Source organism: Xyrauchen texanus, chromosome 11 (genome assembly GCF_025860055.1).
Source record: "Xyrauchen texanus isolate HMW12.3.18 chromosome 11, RBS_HiC_50CHRs, whole genome shotgun sequence".
NCBI lineage: Eukaryota > Metazoa > Chordata > Actinopteri > Cypriniformes > Catostomidae > Xyrauchen > Xyrauchen texanus.
The window spans coordinates 27576767-27601945 of record NC_068286.1 but is presented as its reverse complement, the minus strand read 5'-3'; the positions used below and the strand labels follow the sequence as shown (position 1 = coordinate 27601945).

The window sequence follows — 25179 nt, the reverse complement described above, 5'->3', positions numbered from 1 at the left end:
ATATTGAGCCTTGCATAATTTAAAATTATGATAAATACACAGTTGTTATGTTTCAGACCATCTGAATCATCTCCTGAGTTTCAGCTTATCGTACAGCATGAGTTGAGTTCACAACTCTGCATGGGATAACCACTCCCAGCGAATGCTTGATAACTGGGAAATTATGGAAATTATTGGCTTGTTTCTAAGGAAACTTGTGTTGTAATATTTTACTGTATAAGTCTGTTAGAGGACAAGATACAGTGTAAGGTATAACTGGGTAAATCTCACAAAACCTGGTCATATTTGGGCCCCAAAATCATAACGACACCCCTGCTTTATAATTACTATTTTATCTTTATATTTATTACTGGTTGACCCTTACAACAAGAGTACTGTGGTATTACCATGAAAATATACCATGCTAAAACATAACAATATATATATATATATGCTGCTGTTATTCACACTGCATAATTTAAATATTGTGGTATTTGAATATGGAAATTAAACAGTACCACAGTATAGATTAGACTAGATTACATAAATTTCAATACATTTCTATAGTGGCAAACGTTTTTCTATTTGTTTAACTCTTTATAATGTTACATTATTACTGTATAATAATATTACCAGGTAAAATTATCTGTTCATTATTGCTGTATGCTAACAATAAATTCTCCACATTTCACCCTTTAGATTATGTTCACAGAGTTTAAATATAAGAAAGATGATGTGATTGTATGTGACATGTAGGTAATGGCCTTTCAAATGATTTCCTCCACTCTCAATTAGCCTGTGTGAGGCTCAGTTAATTATGATTATTGAGGTCACTCACCTAAGTCTGCATAGTTTCACCCCCCTTGGACCTCTCTCATTTTCAATACAGTGATCCATGGAGACAGATCACATTAAAGTCTTTGATACTGAAACGGATGGAGAATAAAAACAGCCTCTATAGAGTGACATGATGTTGTGAACAAATGGAGTTCACCAGAGATTTTTCAACTTGCACCTCAATGTACAGTTAATGATGAATATTAACTTTTAGCAAATAAAATGCATTTATAAATCACAGTTCCAGCATTACATTTGTACATGATAATAAAACCTGTTTATGTTAATGATGCTGAAAAAACAACACATTTTATACAACCAGTCTTTGGTAGATTGCTGGTGTTAGCTGGCCACCAGGCTGGTTTCCACTGATCAAGCTGGTCTGCACTCTAAAACATTTATATTATTACGATTTACACATTTACATTTCCTAACAATATTCTATCAAATTGAATTAAGTAATATTTTAAGTTTTATTTATTTATTCAAAAACATTACACAATTCATTATTTGAGTGAGGTATGGTGATTTAAGAGGGATTTTAAGCTTAAACCAGCTTAACCTAGCTAGGACCAGCAAACAACCTTAGACTGGTTTAAGCTGGTCTTTCCAGTATGGTAGTCATACACCTGCAGAACCAATGCTAGCATCATATAATTTATCGTAGTTTGGGTGCCAGGAGAATGGAAAGCTAACTGTAGCATTGCCATTTTGTTTCCTTAAATGTTATCTTACGAATGTTAGGAATGTCGCATATGGATAGAAGTCCGAGTTCTTAAGTAGGAATATCCCACACAGCACTTACTGAGAGTTTTGTCTTATTTTCATGTAAAGATATCTAAACATATGTAAAACAAGAAAAGATTTCCTGAGAAGCAAAAAAGGTATTAAGTATTGTTTTTAGAGAAATCTAATGCAATTTGATGGGGTTTATGCTTAAAACAAGAAAAAACTATTTGCTAATGTGGTTAGAAATAAATATATATATATATATATATATATAAAGAAAAGTATATATATATATATATATATATATATATATATATATATATATATATATATATATATATATATATACACTTTTCTTTTTATATATAAAAATATAAAAAGATATATATATTTGTATATATTTATATATAAAAAGAAAAGTTAATACATTTTGTTATAGTTTTCTGAAAACAAGACGATTTAATTTTGCTTCTCAAGTTAACGGATCTTGTTTTAAGAATGTTTAAATTACTGGAAAACAAGATAACAATAATACAAAGTTGTTTTTTTTGTTTTGCAATGCTCATCTGTCTTTGGAACCAATATTTTTCTCTGGATTTAAGACATGGCATGGCTTAATACTTCAAAATGTATCATTTATTGACCTGATTGAAAAAACTGTCCACGAAGTTATTAATGTTGCAGCCAATGCATAGTTGAATGGATTAGATCACGAAGACAGCAAAGAATGCTTATACAAGTTTTAGCATGGCCTTCATGGGTTTAACTTGGTGTCTACTAGTTTCTGTTCCAGTCGAGGAAATTTTCATAATTCAGTCATTCATTTATTCTGCCCTTTTCATGATACTGAAACAGCTCATGTAAGAGAGAGAGAGAGAGAGAGAGAGAGAGAGAGAGAGAGAGAGAGAGAGAGAGAGATTGGCTGTATGGCTGTGTTAATCATAACATAGAAGTAAACCTTAATGTAGCAGCTGATACATAATTCAGTGTTCTACCATCCTTCATTATTTTCCCCTCAATGATGTAGGTCATTTGAGTGAAATACATTAAAATATTCAGAGCTTTTTATTCCTCCACATGGAGTGGCTAGCTAAATAAATAAACTCTTGATGGTGACAAATTTTAATAATAATATTTTTTTTTTACCTGTGGTAATTTTACACTGTAAACAATCCTGTTAAATTTACAGTAAAAAACTGGCAGCTGTGGTTGCCAGAAATTCACCATAAAAAATACGGTAACCATGTTTCAGGCTTAATTGGATGTAATTTTGAATAATTTGTCTGTATATTTTACAGAAACATAACTATTCCCATAAAATATAACGAAATATTATGGGTCATGCAGGGAATTCTGGGAACGCCCAATTATTGTTTTTTACCGTATTTTAAACAATAATTTACCGTAAAAAGTACTCAGTGTTGGGCAACTTACTCAAAACATTTAGCTAGCTAAGCTACCAACTACTCGACAGAAAAAATTGTTCAGCTAAACTAAAAGCTACACTTCAGAAAAAAGTAGCAAGATACTCTACAAGCTACACGCCAAAAGTAGCTTACTACATATAAGCTACTTTAGTCATTAAACCGCAGATGCACAGAGCATACTGTCATAGACAAAGCACATAAAATACATATTCACATGACATTTATCAAAGCCATGGTATAGTATATTACAGTTTAGTTCAACACAGTATAGTTGCAATACATATGTGCATTGAAAAAAGCAAACATGTAAAATCATGCTACCTTAATCAATAATATTTTCACTTGCACCTTTCTGTATAGAAACACATCTTATCCTGTAACTCTGTGTCTAGCTGTTGTATTTCTGCATGTACTGGATGCATTTGATAAGAGGCCAAATTCCATGTGTGTGTGTGTGTGTGTGTGTGTGTGTGTGTGTGTGTGTGTGTGTGTGTGTGTGTGGATGATACATGGTAGATGGTAATACCATGGTAATTTGATATACAACTATTTCAATTCCCAGCATTAGATGCCAACATATTTAAATTTCGTAATATGACATTTTCCAAGGTAAAGACACTACTAGCATACATTATAATACATCAAAACCCTGGGACAAAAAATGTCTTCTTTGAAAAACATTTTGAATCACAATATGACAGTGAATGAGCCTTAAGAAAGTAAATCGAGTTATTTTTATTTCGTATTGATTTAAAGTTAGTTAAACTGACGTTTAAAGCCAGTATATAGCTACATGTAGTTACCTGAATGGACTGTTTTTTACATTTCTTGATTTGAAACACAGAAGTAAACTGTAGTGGGGAAAACCTTTGTAGCTGGATAACATTATTTTTGCTTTCTCATTTGCAAACTGCAAAAAGAAAATTCCTGTGATTTTGTTCCCACAAATTTACAGTAATATACATTAATGTAACAGAAAAAGTAATGTTATAAATTTACACTGAATAATAAAAAAGAAAAATAAATAAATAATATAAAATGTTGTATATTATAATAAAATGTAAAGTTCACTAGTTTCATGGTGCTAAATTAGGTGGAAACATGTCATCACTATCTGTGAAAAAGGTTTATAATAACAAGTTTAATATATGGTTTAATCAGTTACACAAGAACGCACGCTAAATGGGACCTTGTGCTTGCTATTTGCTGGAAAGAAATTTTCGTTTGATGAGTGTGTAGAGTTTTATTCACAGCCGCACTCATTCAGAAACAAGTTGTCATGTATAATATGAACACACTGAACCGAGAGTCTCTTAGAACAATTACTTTTAACAGTGACTGTCAGAATCTGGGCTTGTCCTTGACTCCCTTTTTAAAATAATAAAGGGACTGTCTGCACTATACTGAAGCGCTTGGGGCATGTATTACATAAATAACTGAAGAGGTAATCATGGGTTACTCAACTGCGGCGAAAGTGGAGTGAGAGACCAGGGACTCGTAATGAGAACAGTTCATATATATATATATATATATATATACAGTATATGATATATCTGCATCACATGATTTGTTTGTCATTGTATAGTTTTAGGCTATGATTGGGATAGCATACTCTTACCTTTTCTGCTGTCTGTTCATAAAAACTAATTTTGGAAGTAATATCAACTGTAATCTTTTTCTTTACTCATACTAAATTTTAATATTAAAATATTTAAAGTTTTAATCACTCATACTAAATTACTAATTTGATCTCACTGCTAGGAGATTAGACATGAATATTATGTTATTAACAATGCAAAATAACCGTGTATACATTCCGAGATGTTTAGCTCACAGATTTAAACGCTCAACATAATTACAACTTTGTAGCATATAACTGTTGGAAATTGTATTGTTCCATATTTCAGGCTGATTCACATACTTAAAAACAGTGCTGTAAAATAGTAGGGGCAATTAATACTACATACTGCAAAGTATGCATTAAGCGGTACAATAGTAATAGACATTCTGAACATTTAATTCTTTTATGGTTACCAAACAAGGCCATGTCATGAAGACTGCATGAGGTGTTGTGCATTTATACTTCTTTGAAATATTTGTTGCAGGTTGCTTACCATTTTACATACATAAAAATAAGTACAGTAAAAATGTACAATTATCAATGTAATGTTTCTATTACTTTCTCTATGTAGCAAGAAGTACACTAGTATCACATTTCAAAACATAGCATACTGCAACAAAATAATATTTTTAGTCAATAAGTATGTCTTGTTTTCTAGTAAAAATGTCAAAATATCCATAAAACAAGAACATTTAGTTTATGTAAGGCGTCCATTTTAATAACCAGGAGGAGTATAATCAGATGCAAAAATAATTTTGTTTTTAGGCCAAACATTTAAATGATACACATAAAAAAGGGCAGTTAGTCTAGGCCTTCAGTGTGATTCATGCCATTAAGAAAACACTGTTTCACAATGAATAATACACCCTATGCCTTTGGACATCATACATTACGTCACAGCCATCTAATAATACCAATTGCCATTTTTAAAACACGTCCACGCACGAAAGCCAAAACTTGAAATGACACTTAATGCTCAAGGAAGCCTAATTTTAACTGCAGCATGATTTGTTTGTGAAATGAACGTCTCCCTAACTGACATTCAAAAATCAGAATTGTTCATATGAATCTACTAAGGAGGTCTATAATACCTGAAAAAAGTTATTTAATAATATTTGTGATCTAAATGTTGCTTGCAATACATTTTGTTTTGTCAGCGTACACGTTATTTTCAAAACTTGAAATGACACTGAATGCTCAAGCCGGCCTAATTAACACTTGGAAAATTCCAGATGTTGCTATAACAATGCAAAAAGCATTTACCAATTTACTTGAAAATCAGCCCTCCTTTCCTGTTTAATATATTAAATAATGACACAATCATGCAGAACATATCGGGGTTTTAAAGCCATAAGGATCTCTTTCTCAATGGCGATAGTGGCAGTGATGACAGCCAACTCGTCAGCTTGATCTCGCGCTCTTCACTATTGAATTAGGTACTCTAGAAGGCCTTGACCGGGACACATCCTAAAGACCACACCCACCAAGAAGAAATAAATCAATCTGATTGGCTGATGAATCTGACAATCTGACATTAGATGGCTATTCACTTTTCCGTTAACAAATTCTGTAGAAATTCTGAAGGATTAACATGGTGGAGACTCACACGTTGCTTTGGCTAATGAGCTCTGCTTCGGGCATGTGAATTGTGATACAGCTGTCATGCTATGCTTATAAACACAAAGGAATAAATTCTGATTGGATAATCTTTTAATTTCTCTCTATTCGTTTGTAGATGAATTAGGAGTGGAAAGCAATTGAAAATACATCAACAAAAATGTTGAAATTAAGACATTTCTCTCTGCATTTTCGGAAAACTTATGATACCTAATTTGGTGGTTCCGTAAAAAAATTACCAGCCTATTAAATATTGCTTATAAATCTCTTGTTATGCTATATTATCACCAAATATTGGATTATATACAACAGTTAGTTCCGGTCCTTAAATCTCATTGGACGAGAGACATTCCATGAGCACTGCTGGTCTGACACCATCAACACTCGGATGCTTCACTGTGTGTATCACTCTGCTCGTGTTCGTGTAAACTAAAGTGTAAGAGTAGTCCATATGTGTTAAGAGCTACTGTTTGTCTTTTTTACATTATATATGTTAGACAGCAGGTGGTGGCAAAAGATAATTTTTTTATGTGTACATATAGCACTCCGCGATCACTTGTATTACTACTACACTTCTAAAGTTAGGAAATATCTTTAAACGGCTTTAACGAACAACTTCAGGATTATGGCTCATCACAGCTGAAAGACACAACAGACTGATTAATTACACAAACTGAAGGTGCTTACCTCTTATCGGACTTACCACATTGGGGTGGACACACTGTTCAAAAAGGCAGAGGTTTCTATAGTGAAACACACTTGCACACCTGCTACCACGAAATAGGGAGAAATACCACCGCTTGGACGACTACTTTTCCAATGAGAAAGCTGATCTTCAGAAAGCTGACAGCATCTCTGCTTGGGTGTGGCAATAGGTGATTGCACACACACTGTCTCTGTCTCTCTCTCTCTCTCTCTCTCTCTCCCCCAATCCATCCTTGTTTATCCAATAACATGTTAGAAACAGCCGAAGCCATGATACTATTTCTGAAGTAAAATTTTTCAATTACTAACGTATGCTTAGATGCATCATTTGGTTTGAACCAGCAATGGCAGATTCTGATCCGCCACGTAATAAAGTAGTTCCATGCACAAATTAGTTTTTATGACCATACTCAGTTTTTCCAAACAAATAAATTGTATTTACTTGTTCATTGAACGGTTATATATAAGCAATATCACACTCGCAATCATCATATGGCCCTAAATCAGCACTTCTGTGATTACCTATGGCCTCGTGCCTGGGGGCAAATCACAGCAGTGCTGAAACAGGGGCATATCACACTCTTGCTTGTATATATATCTTTTTGTCAACTTGTTTTCTTTCAACTAACACAAGTTTTATATTTCTTTTTGGAACTTACTGATCGTATGCTTTATTGACCTGAGTTTTTGAGTGAAAAAAGCATTGTTTGTAGAAAATGTTGGCAATATTAAATAAAATATGAAAATATTCTGTACTATTTATCACACTAATGTGCTTTAATGTTTAACCAGGAGTTTGTTTTGAAATGCTTTTATTTTACAGTCACACTTGTGGTGTGGTGCCATTGAGAATGAATGGGGGAGTTAAAAAAATAAGAAAACAATTGAGTGTTCAGGTGCATGTTCATCATGTTCATGTTCACATTTGTGCATGTGTGCTTGCAAACATAAAGGCCTCGGACCTGTGTACGTGCACATACACACACACACACGTGCATACACACACAAACATACACATGCTCACGTCCACACAAACAAACACATGCTTTCTTTTTCACAGAGATGAACTTTATCCTACCCTGAACTTGATCCAACATCCATTCATCCATCCAACATTACCAAACACACACACACACACACACACACACACACACACACACACACACACACACACACACACACACACACACACACACACACACACACACACATGTTGTGTTTCCATGTTTTATGGGGACTTTCCATAGACATAATGGTTTTTATACTGTACAAACTTTATATTCTATCCCCTAAACCTAACCCTACCCCTAAACCTAACCCTCACAGAAAACTTTCTGCATTTTTACATTTTCAAAAAACATAATTTAGAATGATTTATAAGCTGTTTTCCTCATGGGGACCAACAAAATGTCCCCACAAGGTCAAAAATTTCGGGTTTTACTATCCTTATGGGGACATTTGGTCCCCACAAAGTGATAAATACACGCTCACACACACACACACACACACACACACACACACACACACACACAGACAAACACGCACACACACACATGCACACACACACACACACACACACACACACACACACACACACCAGAACTGTCTTTTCCCCACAGTGACCCATTTCCAATAGAATCTTTCTTTCATCAAGCAATTTGTGTTTCAAATGCAGAGCACACATTTGCAAGGCACATGCAAAAAGCTATTGTCAGTCATGTGCAGGAGGACACAAAACCACCAGGTGTTCATTGATTTGTTTTTTTGTTGATTATATATAGTATAACAGAAATATGAACAGTGTTGGTATTTATGTTCCATGAAATGTTCTTTATATGACTCTGTAATTGTGTAATTAGGCTTAGGCCAGTTTTCTTTGACACAATGGTTAGATTTGACAGGGAACACCACAAGTGTTACTTTGTGCCACTTTTCAGAACATAAACTCATTTAAAAATAATAACACTTCAAAATAAAAGTCCTGTTTTTTGTGATCCTCCGCATTCATATACAATTGATTCAGTATGGGATGCGATTTGTCCCTTAATCTGGTCAGATGGCATCACTGAGAAATCACTAAAGATCATTAATTTATGCGTATATTAAATATTTTACAAATATTTGTGCGTATATTAAATATTTTACAGCTACCAAAGAAGGTCCTTAAGAAAGTTTGAGGTGTTGTGCATTTTTGTGTGTGGGTATTTACCCCCCACCCCCTTAATATCTCCCTCATTGCTTATCTGTAATGAGCTCTTAAAAAGCTATTTGAATATTAATAAGTGCACTCTAATGTGACTCTGACAAGATTGAAGATATAAGTTTTCATAAAGAGATGACAGTACAGGCCAAGTAATTAGTCCACAGGGTTCATTTCAAGAAACTAACAGATGAACACAGAAATGAGCTCTGTAACATCTTAAAAAGTCTTTATCTGTAAGAAATCCAATTATCTAAAAATTTCATTTCACGATGTTAGGATTTAACAGGACTAATACAAAATTTAAGGTAACATGGCAACATTTACTTTTGTAACGTGACATATTTCTGAGATGTAAATTGATTTTACAGAAATATTCAATGAGAAAAAAAGGGTGACATTTTTTTTAATATAGATTATAACTGTTACCAAGGGTCTTTAATCTAGTAAGCACATTTAAGTTGTTGATAATGTAAAGGATCATCTTCAAAGCATTATGTTTTATTTTTAAAGTAACTCAAGAGACATTTAGAAATCAAACACTCAATGATTTTGTATATTGTTGGGCATTTTCAGTTCATGGTATTAATACATTTCAATGTTTGATTTGACATTTTAGTGCTGTATGATAATTATTTTTGGGGTCCCCACTTAATACCCAATGTAAAAATCTGTGTCCTGAAGCAAAACCAGTCAAGAAGAACAGAATTAGCACAATGTCAGCCACACAAACAGTCAGTTAGAAAAGTGTGTCACCAGAAGAACATGATCTTGAATTCACTGTCTCTCTTTCTGTCTCTCAGTGAAAGAGCAAATTAATCCATTGGGTTATATCAGGTTAAGGTTACAGGCTGTGTTTTGCTGTGGCGGCTGTAGGGTGTTTGCTTGATTTACTCTATTGTACTTATCTGAATGATAAAGAGACGTTTCAGCGTTGAGCAATGGATAAGTTGTTTAACATAATCAACAACCTCTGTGAGTATAATGAGAAGGTAATTACGATTTTGCTGGGTCTTTTTCAAAAGAGGGAAAACTAAGTTGCATTGAAATCAATCTAATTTAATGAAACTTTTCATTATGTGAGCAGTTGACCCAATAATACAACTAATTATCCTTCGCAAATTACGAAAAATTCAGAATAACTTGAACGTAAAGCATTGAAGAGTTCATAACTGCGTAAAATCAAGTTTAGCTTTTCTTAATTTGTCAGACAGTTTGTCATGAGAGTTAAAGGAATGCTTTGGTTTCAATTTAAGTTAGAAAATAATTTTGACCAATCATTCAGAAAACTGAGTTTTGGAATGCACTTTTAATAGAAGTCAATGGGGTGAGGTACGTATTGATGTAGTACTGTAGTCATGTTATGACAACTACTACAATTTTTCATCTCATGTCATGACCATGCAATGCCGGTGAACTCTGTAAAATCACTATTAGTAAAAAACTATTTACAACGAGAAAATCCAGCCACAGATATTATTTTAGTTATATCTAAACATACGTTCATCTGCCTAGAATAGTATTCCCATTGTTAAAAAAACACAATTTAAACAACATTACATCTCAAATAACATATGTTTTACATTGAAAAATTTAAAAGCTGTTTTAACAAAAATACGAGTTTTACATTGATGCTTTCAAACCCTCAGAATGACTTGCCCCATTGACTTCCTTTGTAAGTACATTTACTATAAACAAAATTTTATTTGTTATCACGAATCAAGGAAAAAGTCAAAATGATTATCTGTGGTAATGCAACAAATTAACTTGTTTTGAACCTCAAATATCTTGATGAAGGACCAAATGTCACATCTTAATGGAGTTGTACAGCTTTTTTTAGAATCTAAATATTCTCTCTTTGAGAACAAACAGTCAGCAACTCTGTTTGAAAATAATCTGAACTTCAGATCATGAACTGCTAAATATGCATCTGAAAGACTAGCCAGCCTGTGTCCCAGTGAGCAGACACTGTCAGCAGTGCCCTTCTATAAATCTTGCTTCCAGCTGATAAAGTTAAAGCAGGTCGTTAATTTGAGTGCCATATGTTAGACTGGCAGTATTTCAGAAGCAGCTCTCTCTGCATCACATACTTTGATATCCACTATATATCAAAGTATGTGATATAACAAGGTGAGAAAATAGTCTTTGGAGAGTATTGCTGGTATAACTTCTTTTAGGATCATTATTTCTTTGTGGTTTTCATATAGCTGTTTTGAGGCATCTTTATTTTCTATACTTAAATTGTGTATAGCCTATTCCTTGTAAAAAAACAATGACATTGTTTTACCATTAAAATATACCAGGAAAAGTACATGATAACACCTAGTTTGTTGACTAAAATAATGGTAATATCAATGTATTTTTTTAAGTACCTTACTTTAATCTAATCAACTTAATCCAGTTGAACGTCAATTGAATATATCCCAGTAAATGTCCATAAATGAACCCTTTTTCTTCTTCTCTACAGGTTTGTAAAAGTTTAAATGCATATTTTATTTTATATTATAAAATATTATATATGCATAAATTCAAAATATATAATTATAAATTGTATTTACCAAGATATACATTTAAATCATATATATATATATATATATATATATATATATATATATATATATATATATATATATATATATATATGATTACGCTGTGCACACTCACATGTATCAAGGTGCACAAAAATATTTGAATACTTTTTACTTGATGGTTATATATATATATATATATATATATATATATATATATATATATATATATATATATATATATATTTTATAGTAAAACAAAGACATGTTAAAAAAATGTAAAACGAAACTGGACACAGATTGCATTTCTACGAACATGACATAATTGTTTTAAATGAAATACAGAAGTTGTATCACCTCAGACAGCCTTTTATGTCAATGACCCATATATACAGTGGGGTATATTTTATTGTAAATTATATTCATAGTCATATTTATCACAATAAATATGAGTGAAAAGTTGAATTGAAAAACTAATGAATTTCAGAGTTTCTTTTTGCTTAGAAATTGTGCAGAATCTTAAATATTTCCTCTTTAATTTGTGCCATAATATTTCTGTAACCCGCACACACACACACACAAGATGAGACAGTCACAATGTCGGAGGAAACTGCTTTTATTAATAGCAGTGCAGGCAAAAGTACAAACAGGGTAAATCCAGAGAAGAGTTGTCGAGGGAAGCGTAGGGTCAAAAGCCGGGGAATCAAAGTGGAGTAAAGGGGCAAATCCGGGAGACAGTGGTCAACGAGAGTGGGGGGGTCGGGAAACAGGATCAGAGTAACTAGACGGGACTAGTGGGGAGCAAAAGACAGGGGAACAAGGGGAGCTGGCAAGCTAAGAGGAGGACTAGAGGAGTTCAAAACTAGACGAGACTAGCGGGGGACAAAGACACGGGAAACTAAATACAATAACCAACAGGCGTGAGACGAAAGGGCAGTGATATATATAGGGGAAAGTGCAGATGTAAACAATGAAAGGTGATGAGACGAGTACAGGTGAAACTAATGTGGAGATTGAGACGAGTGCAGGTGTACATAATGTTCTGGCGATTGGGAGCGGGCATGTGAGCCCGAGGAGGGAGACCTGCTAACGAGCATGAGAGCTCGTAGGAGCAAAACGAGCGTGGAAGCTCGAGGGAGCAAAACGAGCGTGCGAGCTCAAGGGAGCAAAACGAGCGTGCGAGCTCGAGGGGGCGGAACGAGCGTGGAAGCTCGAGGGGGCGGAGCGAGGGAGCGGGGTTCGTGACAATTTCTTTGTTTTACATTTCTTTTAAAATATATATATTATTATTTTTTGTTTTTTGTTTTCAGGTTTAAATAATAAGAATTATAATAATACAATCCTAGATATTCAATATGGTCTCATGCTTTTGGGCCTCACTGTGTATTTGTATATATAATATATTTATCATGTCTAACATCTTCTATTTACTTTTCTCTCTTTCAGAATTTTTCCTGGAGTTGCTGGACAACTCAGAAAAGTCACTCAACGACATGTTTGCACGCACATATGGCAAACTGTACACTCATAACTCTGAAATATTTGAAGATCTGTTCTCAGAGCTAAAACGCTACTACACCGGCGGCAATGTCAACCTTGAAGAAATGCTGAATGATTTCTGGTCGAGACTACTTGAACGAATGTTTCAGCTGCTCAACTCCCAGTACACATTTAGTGATGACTATCTTGAGTGTATCAGCAAATATACCGACCAGTTAAAACCTTTTGGAGATGTTCCACGCAAACTCAAAGCCCAGGTCACGAAGGCTTTTATTGCAGCTCGCTCGTTCGTTCAAGGACTTATGGTGGGTCGTGAAGTGGCCAACAGAGTGGCGAAGGTAAGTCTTCTACATTTCCAACATTGTTCCTGGTCTTATTCGTCTCTGACTAGACGTCTAGGTGGGTCGCTGACCTCCATGAATAAATAACTCCACTCAGACTGTACAAGAAGACATTTTCTTGTGCTTTTTTTCTTCTATATGTGCTAGTAGTGAGTCATTTTTCAGATGTTTAAGGTATTTCTCGTATCATGTCTTATTATGCTGATTCAACTACTAACAAGTAAGCCCTTTGTAGGTTGATTTATCATAAAAATGTAAAAGTGATATCAAAACATTCCTCTGTTTGTTTGAGCGCCAAATCCAGCCCCAACACAGCAACACTGTCACAACAACCAAAAAAAATCTGTTTTTACTAACAATCTGTTTGAAAACAGCAATTCATTTTGCAATACCGTTTGGTCAAACTATTGGTTCAGAAATTGTATGCTTCAGCTTTGACAATAGTGCTCGATGATACATCGAATATTCGGAGCAATGATTTTAACAAAATATGTTGTTTACTTCACTTTTCCCTCAGGCAATATAAATCATTACTTTTGTATAATTGGTAGAAGCTATTAACTTTTTAAAATCATTTTTCTAAAGGCCACTAGGTAATGTATTTTCATGTCTGTTAATGCATATCTTGACACCATAGCAACATTGATCAGTTTGATGTGACAGCCAGCGTGCTGGAAGGGTCATGACATCAGGAATCAGGGAGATGCCCTGACAGATAGACATTTTCTGAAGGGAAGATAAAAGTGAGCGGCCCGACAGATGCAGCGAGCAGCTCTCTCCATGACTCAGATGCATCTTTGATTCCTAGTCTCAGTCAAATTTTCTGCTGGATCTTTATGCTTTTTTTTATGGGTTACTGAATGATTTTGAGAATGATTGACATTTCCTAAAAATAAAATAAAAACACACACAACACAATTTTTTACTTAATAACATACTACTTCTCTTGTTGGTAGCCTATTATAACAGCTTCTACAAGCAACAAGTCAAAGAACTGATAACTTGACCACAGCTGATACTAATTCATCTCAAATGCAAATATTTAGAATTTTGAAGAGAGATGTTAACACAAACAGGAAGTAGACTTTTAGTTTAATTTACTATTTAAAAGAAGGATGGTAGGAAGGAAGGAACTAAAGAATAAAGGAAAGGAAAAATTCACGGCTTTCTCTCGTAAGAGGGAAAGCCACCCCAGCGGCTCCCCAACTCTGTCCTTCGACCCACGGGTATGAGGCGGGGTTGGGTAGCAATGGGGGCGATTTGGGGATTTCAATGGGAGCTTCTCCGCTGGGAAACCCCCCACTGATCTCCATCTCTCGCAGCCACCTGGCGGAGCCGTCCGAGTCTCCCGTCCAGGGCCCGTGGGTTTACATCGTCACTCACGACTGAGCCTACAGTGCCGCTGGACAGGCCGCCTCCACCCTGCACGCCACGGCTCTTCTGCGAGTGCACCAAGCTGTGGCACTCAAAGAACTGCACGAGGGTAGTTCTGACCCGAGATTTATGCAGGAGCTGCGCTCAGTGACTGGTCTTGCCCTCCGAGCAATGATGTCCACCTTAGTGGTCCTGGAGCACCACCTTTGGCCCAACTTGGTCGAACCAGTTTGGCCTATTCGGCGGCACCGTAGAGGATTTCTCCCAGCAATCCTCAGTGGTTAAAAGACAGATGGGGACCATTCAAAACATCCTGCCCCGGCACGACGCAATGTCTCGCACCCCCGTCTGTTTGTCGCCAAGGGCGTCCTCCTGCGGCAGCAACGCTGGCTTCACCACAGCCCGCCCCAGTAGGCTTGCCCCGGTGTCGAGCCACCCGCAGAAAGCAGACGCCACCCGTCTCATGGCTTGTCGCCAAGAACCCAAGAAAGGCTTCAAAGCGTTCCCCGATACGGGCAGTCCAGGAAGTAGGAGACCCGCTGCACAGGAGCTGGTAAGAGCACCACTCCTTCCCCTTGGTGGAGGGCCGGGTGGAGGTTCTTTATTTCCTTTTCTTACCTTACCGCATACCCCAAGGGCCGTGGTACCCACATTCTAAGAAAAAAAAGCAGTCTTCTCATTTCCTGGGCCTTACAGTCGGTTTCCCCGGCCATCGTTCTAACGACTACCAGGCACTGTTTTCTCTCTCTGGCAGGTATGCCGCCTCGGAGGCAAGCCTCCCGCCCCCGCGCACCCAGCTGTGGCAAAAATCCACCCCTGATCTGATGGTCTCCATGGGCTACGAGGACGAAAATCTTCCTCCCCCGGCCCAGGCTGTTCCGGGAGCGGTCACAAGGAGCCAGGTAAATGCGTTGATGTCTCTAGACTCAGCACCTCGGGCTCCGCCCCGTCACGAGGCCCCGCCCGCTGTTCTGTCTGATGGTGTAGTTCCCTTGGTCCCTTTGCGGTGAGAGGCGAGAACGCCGCTGCCTTGCGCGCGGAGATTGCCTCCCACCTACAAAAGGACGTGATAGAGCCTGTCCCTCCAGCTGAGGTGAAGAAGGGGTTTTACAGCCCCTACTTCATCGTACCCAAAAAAGGCAGTGGGTTGCTGCCAATCCTCGACCTGCAAGTTCTGAACCGGGCTCTGCACAGGCTCCCGTTTAAGATGCTCATGCAGAAACGCATTCTAGCGAACGTCAGGCATCTGGATTGGTTCGCGGCGGTAGACCTGTAGGATGCGTACTTCCATGTCTCGATCCTTTCGCAACACAGACCCTTTCTCCGGTTTGCCTTCGAGGGTTAGGCATATAAGTACAAAGTCCTCCCCTTCAACCTGTCCTTGTCCTCTCGCGCCTTCACGAAAGTCGCAGAGGCAGCCCTTGGCCCACTAAGAGAAGTGAGCGTCCGCATCCTCAACTATCTCGACGACTGGCGAATCTTTGCTCAAGCACCTCAGCGGCTTGGGGCTTCGGGTCAACTGGGAAAAGAGCATCCCGGTTCAGAGAATCTCTTTTCTCTGTATGGAGTTGGACTCAGTCTCAATGACAGCACGCCTCACCAACGATAATGCTATATTGTGTCGAATGACTTGAGTGGAGTTAGGAGAGTCTTCCATGCATTACTTTGGTAATCACATATAATTGTCATTAAATGAAGTGTTCTTGAAGAGTGCTTCAACATCCCCCTGTTTTCCTCAGCTTTAACTGAGAGCTGCAGCATGTTTCAGACCTGAGCTACTTGAAACAATCTGTCTGTAATTACACTGATGACTTCTACAAAATGTCTAGTATTAATAATACGCATTTTAGCACAAAATCATTGTGTTCTGTAATTGCATTAATCTTCAAAGTCTTTTAACATTTTAATAAGGAGTACACAGTTTATCAATTGAATATGCTAAACAGTACATGAATGGAATTTATCTTCTTGTCTTATTATTTTTGCTCATATTCAGGGGTTTTCAAAAGTGTACCTAACCCACATTCTTTTAGTAATGTCCTGCACCAAACATTTTAATAATATTGTTTTTCAATTTTGTTTGTTTTTATCTATGTCAGAGTTTTGAAAGTAGTTCAGAATTGCTATTTTTTTTCAGGGTCAGGAGACCAAACCTGCACATTTTTTACACATTATTCTTAGCAAATATGTACACTTGTAATAAGTGTTTGTGTTTATGTGTTCAAGAAGCTGTTCAGCTTAACTGCAGAGTATACTTTTAGGTTTAGTATGTGTAAAATAGTTCAATGGAAAGAGGAGGTGAGAACCAGCTTGATAATACAAATAATATTTTAATGAAATTCTGAACCAAAAGGAAACACACACAGGTGTCAGACAGCTGTCCATTACTCTCTCTCTGACATACTGCCATCTCCGGTCGGCCTTATCCTTCTCGGGGGCTTAATCAGCCTAATTAGGAGCCAGGTGTGCAGAATCACTACCCGGCCCTCCGCCCTGCCACAGTTTGCAACTGAACTGAGCCTTTCCATCAACTTTGGTGCTCTTTGTATACCTTTTTTATACTGTATATATATTGCCAACATTAATATAAAAGCAGGAGGCTCTATAAGTAAAGAAACTTAAAACAGAGTGTAATATTTGACAGGACAAATCATATTGTCTCTTCATTCACCTTTTTACACAAACATGCGGCTACTTTGGTACAATCCTGTAATCGTGATTGCTAGACCCGGTTACATCACTGATATATGCATGGGCACATTGTAAGAGTTTATGTGTTGTGTTGTTAACAGTTGTTTAAGAAGCATTAATTCAAAATTAACATTCTTAACATGTTATTGCACGTAATAGTAAGACTTATTATATAGGGTAAGATGGGGGAAGATGCCTCCCATGGTAAGATTTCCCCAGTAGTGGGGTAATATAAATTTTGTGCTATTACAAAATTATTAGCAAATGTTTCCATTTATTTCCCTTGACATTATGTTGGATGTTGGATGCATCATCATCCTGTACATGCTAAAAGTTTATATATATATATATATATATATATATATATATATATATATATATATATATATATATTTACATTTATGGATTTGGCAGATGCTTTTATCCAAAGCGACTTACAGTGCACTTATTAAAGGGACAATCCCCGAGCAACCTGACACAATGGTGGTGGCCATGGGGATCGAACCAGCGCCCTTCTGATTAACAGTTACTTTATGTGCCCACTACGCCACCACCACTATGCCTATATATATATATATATATATATATATATATGTGCGCGCATATTGCAGCATATATAGCTGGATATAGTTGCATTGTTCAATAAAATCAGTAGTCTGTCTCTCTAACGAATAGACATCTGTTAAGATCTTCTTGATGGTCTCCTTTGGGAACATCAGAGATTTTCAAATACAAATTTACTTTCTGACAGAGAGCTCAGTTCAACACATTGTTTACAAGAATCAAGAATTTGCCACATCCCACAATAAGAACCATAAAAGTACCATAATAATAGCATGTGACCTGTGTGCTACGTATATTCAGAGTATTCTGAAGACAAAACAAATCACTTTTTGTAATGAACAGACTAAAATTTATGTTTTGAGAGTTATTCACTCTCAAATAAAATAGTTGATCAACTCATGTATACAAAGCCAAAATCAAATATCGCAACATGTCAATATTATCAAACCTCATCGTTTCTTGCGTGTTTCATGACCAAATGTCATGACACAAGAAACAATGAGATTTGATGTTATTGATGCCATATTTGGTTCATGCCCTGTTAATGGGAGTTGATCAATGATCTGAGAGTGAATAAAAATTAAATTTCTGTCTGTATATCATACAACATGATTGAAAGCATTCAGAAGATTTGAAATATGACTCATGTGATGTATGGACTACTTTTATGATTCTTTTAGGTGCTTATTTAAGATTTAAAGTGAGTCACAATCAGCTGCTTTTGTATGAAAATCAGCAACCATGTCATTCTTTAAAATATCTCATTAGTTGTTAAAAAAAAAGTAAAATGGCTTTGGAACATAATTGTGAGGAAATATTAGAGTATAAATAAATTTTTTTTTTTTTTGGTGAACAATTACTTAAAATGTATGTGTAATGAAGACTCAGGTTGGTTGGGATCCATCAGCGATTTATTAGAGAAGGCAATGTAAAGTACAGGCGAAGGTAAATGGCAGGCAAACAGGAATGTCACAGGTAGGCAGAATCGTGGTCAGACAGGCAAAGAATAAGGGCAGGCAGCAATTATCAATAGTAGAGGGGCAGGCGTAAACTCAGTAAATGCAGGTGGCAGACAGACGTAGACGGAGTAATCAGGCAAGGGTCAAAACACAGAGAATCAGATATAACAGTAGTAAACGCTCAGAAATGCAGCCGGAGCAAAACAAGACTTCGCGGTTAATGAACATTCAAACACAGTTTAAGCAGAGTGATAATCATGAGAGTCAGCTGGAGTGTAATCACGCCAGGTATGTGGGTTTATGGGAAATGTAGTTTAGAGTCAATACTCGGGTGAAACCGATCTCCGGTGGCCGGTTGAGGAGGCGCCTTCACCGGCGTTCGTGAGAGTATGTCTGTTTGTGCCAGGAAGCTATAATTTGTCTTCAGAAGACTTTAAATAAGTACACAAGTTACAGAATATAGTGTGTATTTGTTTTTTATGTTTTGTTTTGTTTTGCTTTGCTTTGCTTTGCTTTGCTTTGCTTTGCTTTGTTATTGTCATATTTTAGGGCTTGACAGTCCTTGGTCATAATGTTTTATTTTTTTATTTTAATTTATTTGTATGCAAAAGAGTTATAATATAATAAGGATTAGCACATGATATAATTGTTGTTTTTAGGTGGACTCTTCCTGTAGTTGCATAAGGACATATTGTTCACCCAGAACTGTGACACGTACACATGAAGATGTCTTGATTTAGTACAGGTGTGTGTATTTTTGTAGTTGGTGAGGATAATTGAGCATCAAGCTTGTCAGACCCTGTGTTGTGACATAATGTCTGTATGCTCCTGGCGTGCGATGTGCCTCTGATGACCCCTGACATTTTAGCTGGTCTTGAGACATGGCTAAAGTGCCGACTCTGTCAAGTGCGACACCTTTCATCAGCGAAGTACCGGATGGATGGGTGGCCCAAGGGTGTAAACCTAACACCATATGACACCCTGGCCTGGGAGTGAAGGGGACACTGGAGATCAGGCGACAGACGCCCGGAGCAGGGGCAGTGATATATTGCTTTTAGTCTGAAGGCATATGTTAGAGTTCATAAAAAAAAAACAATCGCCCTGGCCGTCACTGATGGCTAGGGCAGATAAAAGATCAAATGTGGCTCTTCACCTTCATGGGTGACTCAGACAGTAGAGATAGCTGGTTTGGCGAGGACGCCAGGGTGACTTTTTCCTGTCCGACCTGAATGTTAAGAGGGGCCTTTTGACTTTACAAAAACTGACACCGGACTTGCCTTGCCGGGACTGTCTTTCTCCTCTGCTTTTCATTTGAAAATTTAGCCAGCCATGTGTCCTCCGCTCTGCATAGAAAGAGACTTTTGAAAGAGAATAAAATCAAAGTCAAGCAAGTGAGCAGTTGCAGATGTAAAATTAAGGCTAAAGTTCAAAACTGAGCAAGGAATGACAAATCTAAAGATGATTACAGTCATTACAGTCCAAGCATTCCAGACATGTTCCTGAAATCAACACCATTCTGCTTAATTACTGACAAGCGGCATCCCCCATCAGATGTTTTTGCATTAATTCAATTGTGAACACATTATCCTGAGTTGCTACTTATAGCATATTGCTTGAGCAACCAAGAGGCAGGGAACCAGAAAGTAAATGTGTTCACATAAACAATGGTGATCTCGATTCAGAGGTTGCATTTACGTTCTAAAATTGCATTTTTACTCCACTGATAGTTAGGTTTAAGGATGGTGGTTATGTGACAGAGTTAATAAAATATGCATTTCTGTTGACTGTATTACATAATTTACAACAAAAAATTTGATTCACGAGCACATGACCCTAGTGCTACTGGTAGTGTGTTGCACGAGAAATTTCAGAGATATGGTTTCTGGTCCCGCGGGAAACAGTAAGTGAACGTGTTCACGTAAACAATGGTGAGTGAAATTTGGAGGTTGCATTGCCATTTTAAAATTACATTTTACCCCCACAGATGGCTAGGTTTAGGGTTGGGATTTGGGATAGGGGGTATATGTAAATACTGAAATATGCAGTGATGGATCTTAGCATAGGTAGTCACTTAGGGAAGCTGTATTTTCTGTAATGGTAGTTACACAGTAGTTCAGTTATTTTTGCATTGGTATTATACTTTTGTTTTTATTTAATTTTTTTTTCAACTCACCAATTGACTTAAATGTAGTGTTGGGAATTCCAAATCATTTTAGGGAATCAGCTTGTCTGGACGGTTGTAATGAGCCAATTCAAACAAGCGAATCACCAATTCACTTTAGCCCATATGCAGACGTCATAATTTCTTTTTTTAAGGGAAATATTTCATTGCAGATATTTTCGAGGGGTCCTGTGTGTCAGGACCACAACTAAAATGGATTGCCCACTAATATGCCTTCCTGCTTCGGCCAATGGGGGTAGTGAATTCATTTTCAGTAAACAGACAGATTTCAATAGCTAATAATTACTACTACTACTACTACTAATAATAATTATTATTATTATTACTAATAATTACTACTACTACTACTACTAATAATAATAATTATTATTATTCATATTAAAACACCTTTGTTCTATTGCAGATCTTCTAGTAGCAGCATAATTTTATGTATGCTCATGTAAGTGTGACTTCAAACACTTTATTCTTTTGAATGCATTTTTTCTTTGGACAAAATTGGTTTCTACTACTATAATTCAGTCAGGACCCTCAAAACTGGCACATTTGTGATAGCAAATTGACCAGTCATTGACTGCAAAGAGCACAGAAATAAAGACCTTCTGTTACTTCCTGGAAAATCATTTTCAGAAATGTTCGATTTCTGTCTCGTTGGAGTCTTTTGTCAGAGGTGAAGATAATATCTGCAACCAGACTTTCCTGCAAAGGCCCTCAAACTGTCAAGCTAAATATTGGCACAAGCCAGTGGTTAGAACCAACACTGTAAAATCTTTATGAACATGCAGCCTTGTGGAAATCGCAGTCGGTGCCTAGTTTGTGCCCTTGGAACTTGCTCAAGAAGTAGGATGTATCCAAAAGGGCATCTGAAGAGAATAAATTGTCAGTAGAGCGCTCTACCTCTATATGCAGCCCTGGTAAAAACTACCGAAACAAGCAATCCAGATGGAGAACTACTACCATTGAAGTAAACATTGAGTTCAGGCTCAACTTGAATAGTTAATGATTTCATCTATCAGTGAGGCACTGTCAAAAGACGGTCATTACCACTCTGTAAAGTATCTGTATTATGGAACAATTTTTTTTTTTTTACAAATTGAATACACTTTAAGGGTTAGTTCACCCATAAACTTTCATTCCTCTCATCATTTACTCACCCTCATGACATCCAAGATATGTATGAATTTATTAAATCTGCAAGTGAATGGGTGCCAAAATTCTGAAGCTTCAAAATCCACATAAGGGCAACATAAAAGTACTCCAGACGACACTGGTGGTTAAATCCATATCTTCTAAAGAAATATGATAGGTGTGATTGAGAAACAGAACAATTCCTTTTTCCTTCACTTTCTCCTTCTGTTTTTGGTGATTCACATTCATCATTCATACGATGCAGCTCCATTTGAATGGAATCGACTCCAAACAAAATTGAAATTATAAACTCTGGTGCCTATGGAACATTTCAAAACTATTATTCGGTCCATTGAAGAAGACTCAATGATGTGCAACTGTTTTAAGTGTTGAAATTTTATATTTGTTTTTTATTTGTAATTTTGTGACTGTAACTGCTGTCCATTCTTGGCCAGGACACTCCTGTGAAAGAGATTTCTAATCTCAGAGAGATTATCCTGGTTAAATAAAGGTCAAATAAATAAAATAAAAAATATGACCCCCTACTGGGCAGGGAGAAACATTTATGACAAAAAGTTTGTTAAATATTGATATGTTTTTCACCCACTCCTATCATATTGCTTCTGAAGATGTGGATTTATCCACTGCAGTCATATGGATTACTTTTACGTTCCCTTTATTTGGAACCCATTCACTTTGTATGGACCTATAGAAATATATGGAAATATTCTTCTAAAAATCTTTATTTGTGTTCTGCAGAAGACAAAATGTCATGCATTATGAGAAGTTTTTGGGTGAACTATACATTTAACATCACATTATCCATGAAAAACATGTGCAAATGCACACAGAAACATTGAAGACTGAAAAACGAAAACAGGCTCCGTTTTGAATCGTGGAACACGATTTGTGGATAATGTAAGATTTTTTGTGTCAATGAAGATATGAAGGCTCCTAGAGTTTTCTTTTGAGGTTGACACTTCATAAATAAGACATTTTTAGTTCTAAGTCATGTTTCATTTAAAGGGGTCATGTTACAAGAAATCGAAATTCCTTTGTTACAAGAGTACAACACAAACCTGTTTCTCTTAAATTCTTTTAGACAAAAATTAGACACAAATGAGATAGTATGTAAAGTAGTTCAGTGGAAAGGAGGAGGCGAGAACCGGCTTGGCAATATAAATAATATAAGTTTTAATGATGAACTTAAACATAAGACAAACACACACACATGACGGACATGTCCGTAAACGATCTCTCTCTCCCGCACCATCCTCCGCAGTTGGCCTTTATCCCTTTTGGAGGCTTGATTAGCCTGATAGTGTAGAATCACGACCCCTCCGGCCTGTCACATTCCTCCCTTGTTCTCTCAGGCTGGGGGCCCCCGGCATAACATACACCCCTCCCCCCCTCTTTCCCTGGGGAGGTGCGTGCCTTTCGCCCCATCTGCCGGCAGGTCATCCCCGTCTACCTGGATGAGGAAGCGACAGATGTGAGCTTACTGGGGTCTGTCTTATGAGAAACATCTGAGAGGCAGGAGTTGTCAGCAAAAGTTTCTATTCGTTCTTTATTTTACTGATGTCTTTCAGAAGCAGTTGTTTTTGGTCAGATATGACTACAGTCCTCTTCAGTCAACAATATTTTGTAAATGTTCATTTTAAACTCTTTTGGTGATCAGTTGAGACATCCATGCATATTTGTAAACATGCACACTTCAGTACTGTGATTTACAAACACACAGCTTAAATTTAAGCTTTTTGTGTGGGTTGTTATTTGCTTTTTGTGTGGGTTGTTATTTTTGCCAGGGGCACAAGCAGAGATTGTTTACAAGAGTTCACTCAAAGTCTGTTAGTTTGTGTTGGTTGTGTTGTCAGACAGTATTAGTCATTGCATAGTTGAAAAATTCACACTTCAAATATTATAATTGTATAATTAGGTGCTTTAAGCATTGTTATTGTCCATCCATCTGTCTGTCCCTCCATCTGTCCATCCATTCATCCATCCACCCATCCATCCATCAATTCATATAATCTGTCTACTTGTGTGTATGTAAAAGGGGTTCCCCTTCTGTCAGTCACTCGACGATGTGTCGAATGAAGTGAGACAAGGGGTCTTCCTGGGACGCGAAACATACCTCTGAACTTGATAAAAGGCCAATGTCAAGTTGGCAGTCTGTATTTGCATGCCCACGAACCACCCGCCCCCCCCCGGCACACTTGCTTGCTTCCGTCCGTGCTCGGGATTAGTGCGTCTCACCTCGCGGCCAGCCAGCATTCTCCCTTGAGTCCCCGGAATTGGATGACGACATCACCGCTGCATCAGAGATTGTCACAGCGGCGTCTGATGCTGATGTCTCAACTGGGCTTGCACCTTCGGGACGCGCAGATGTCCGATATGCTTAACCGGGCCCCCGTGAGCATGGGGCTGGACTGGAAACCTCCCTCAGGGGTGCGGGGAACCTAAGGTCTGTATGTGACATCTCTTTGGGGGCGTTGGGGAGGGCTATGTGCGGCCGACACAGTTGCCTCTAGCATGCAGTAGCCTGCTTGCACCTGTCTCGACAGTTCACGTAACATGGTCAGTGCATGCCATTTTTAGATGGGACCCCTTGTGTCACTTCATTCAACACAATGTCGAGTGAGTGACAGAAGGGGAACATCATGGTTATTGTTGTAACCTCCGTTCCCCTAGGGAGGGAACGAGACGTTGTGTCCCTCCTGCCACATCACTAGACCTACCACTGTAAAAGGCTGCACCTTATTTTCAGCTGCTCAGTGCAAAATAGTGTGACCACCTGTCC

General features: G+C 37.2%; 1 protein-coding gene across 1 annotated transcript in view; it reads left to right on the top strand.

Annotated features, from left to right (window-relative positions):
• LOC127651338 (glypican-6-like) overlaps positions 1 to 25179 on the top strand; it is a 312951-nt gene that overhangs the window by 268926 nt on the left and 18846 nt on the right. Inside the window, exon 3 of the mRNA XM_052137116.1 lies at positions 13090 to 13481. Within this exon, the coding sequence (XP_051993076.1) occupies positions 13090 to 13481 (392 nt within the window). The remainder of the gene's footprint in view (positions 1 to 13089; positions 13482 to 25179) is intronic.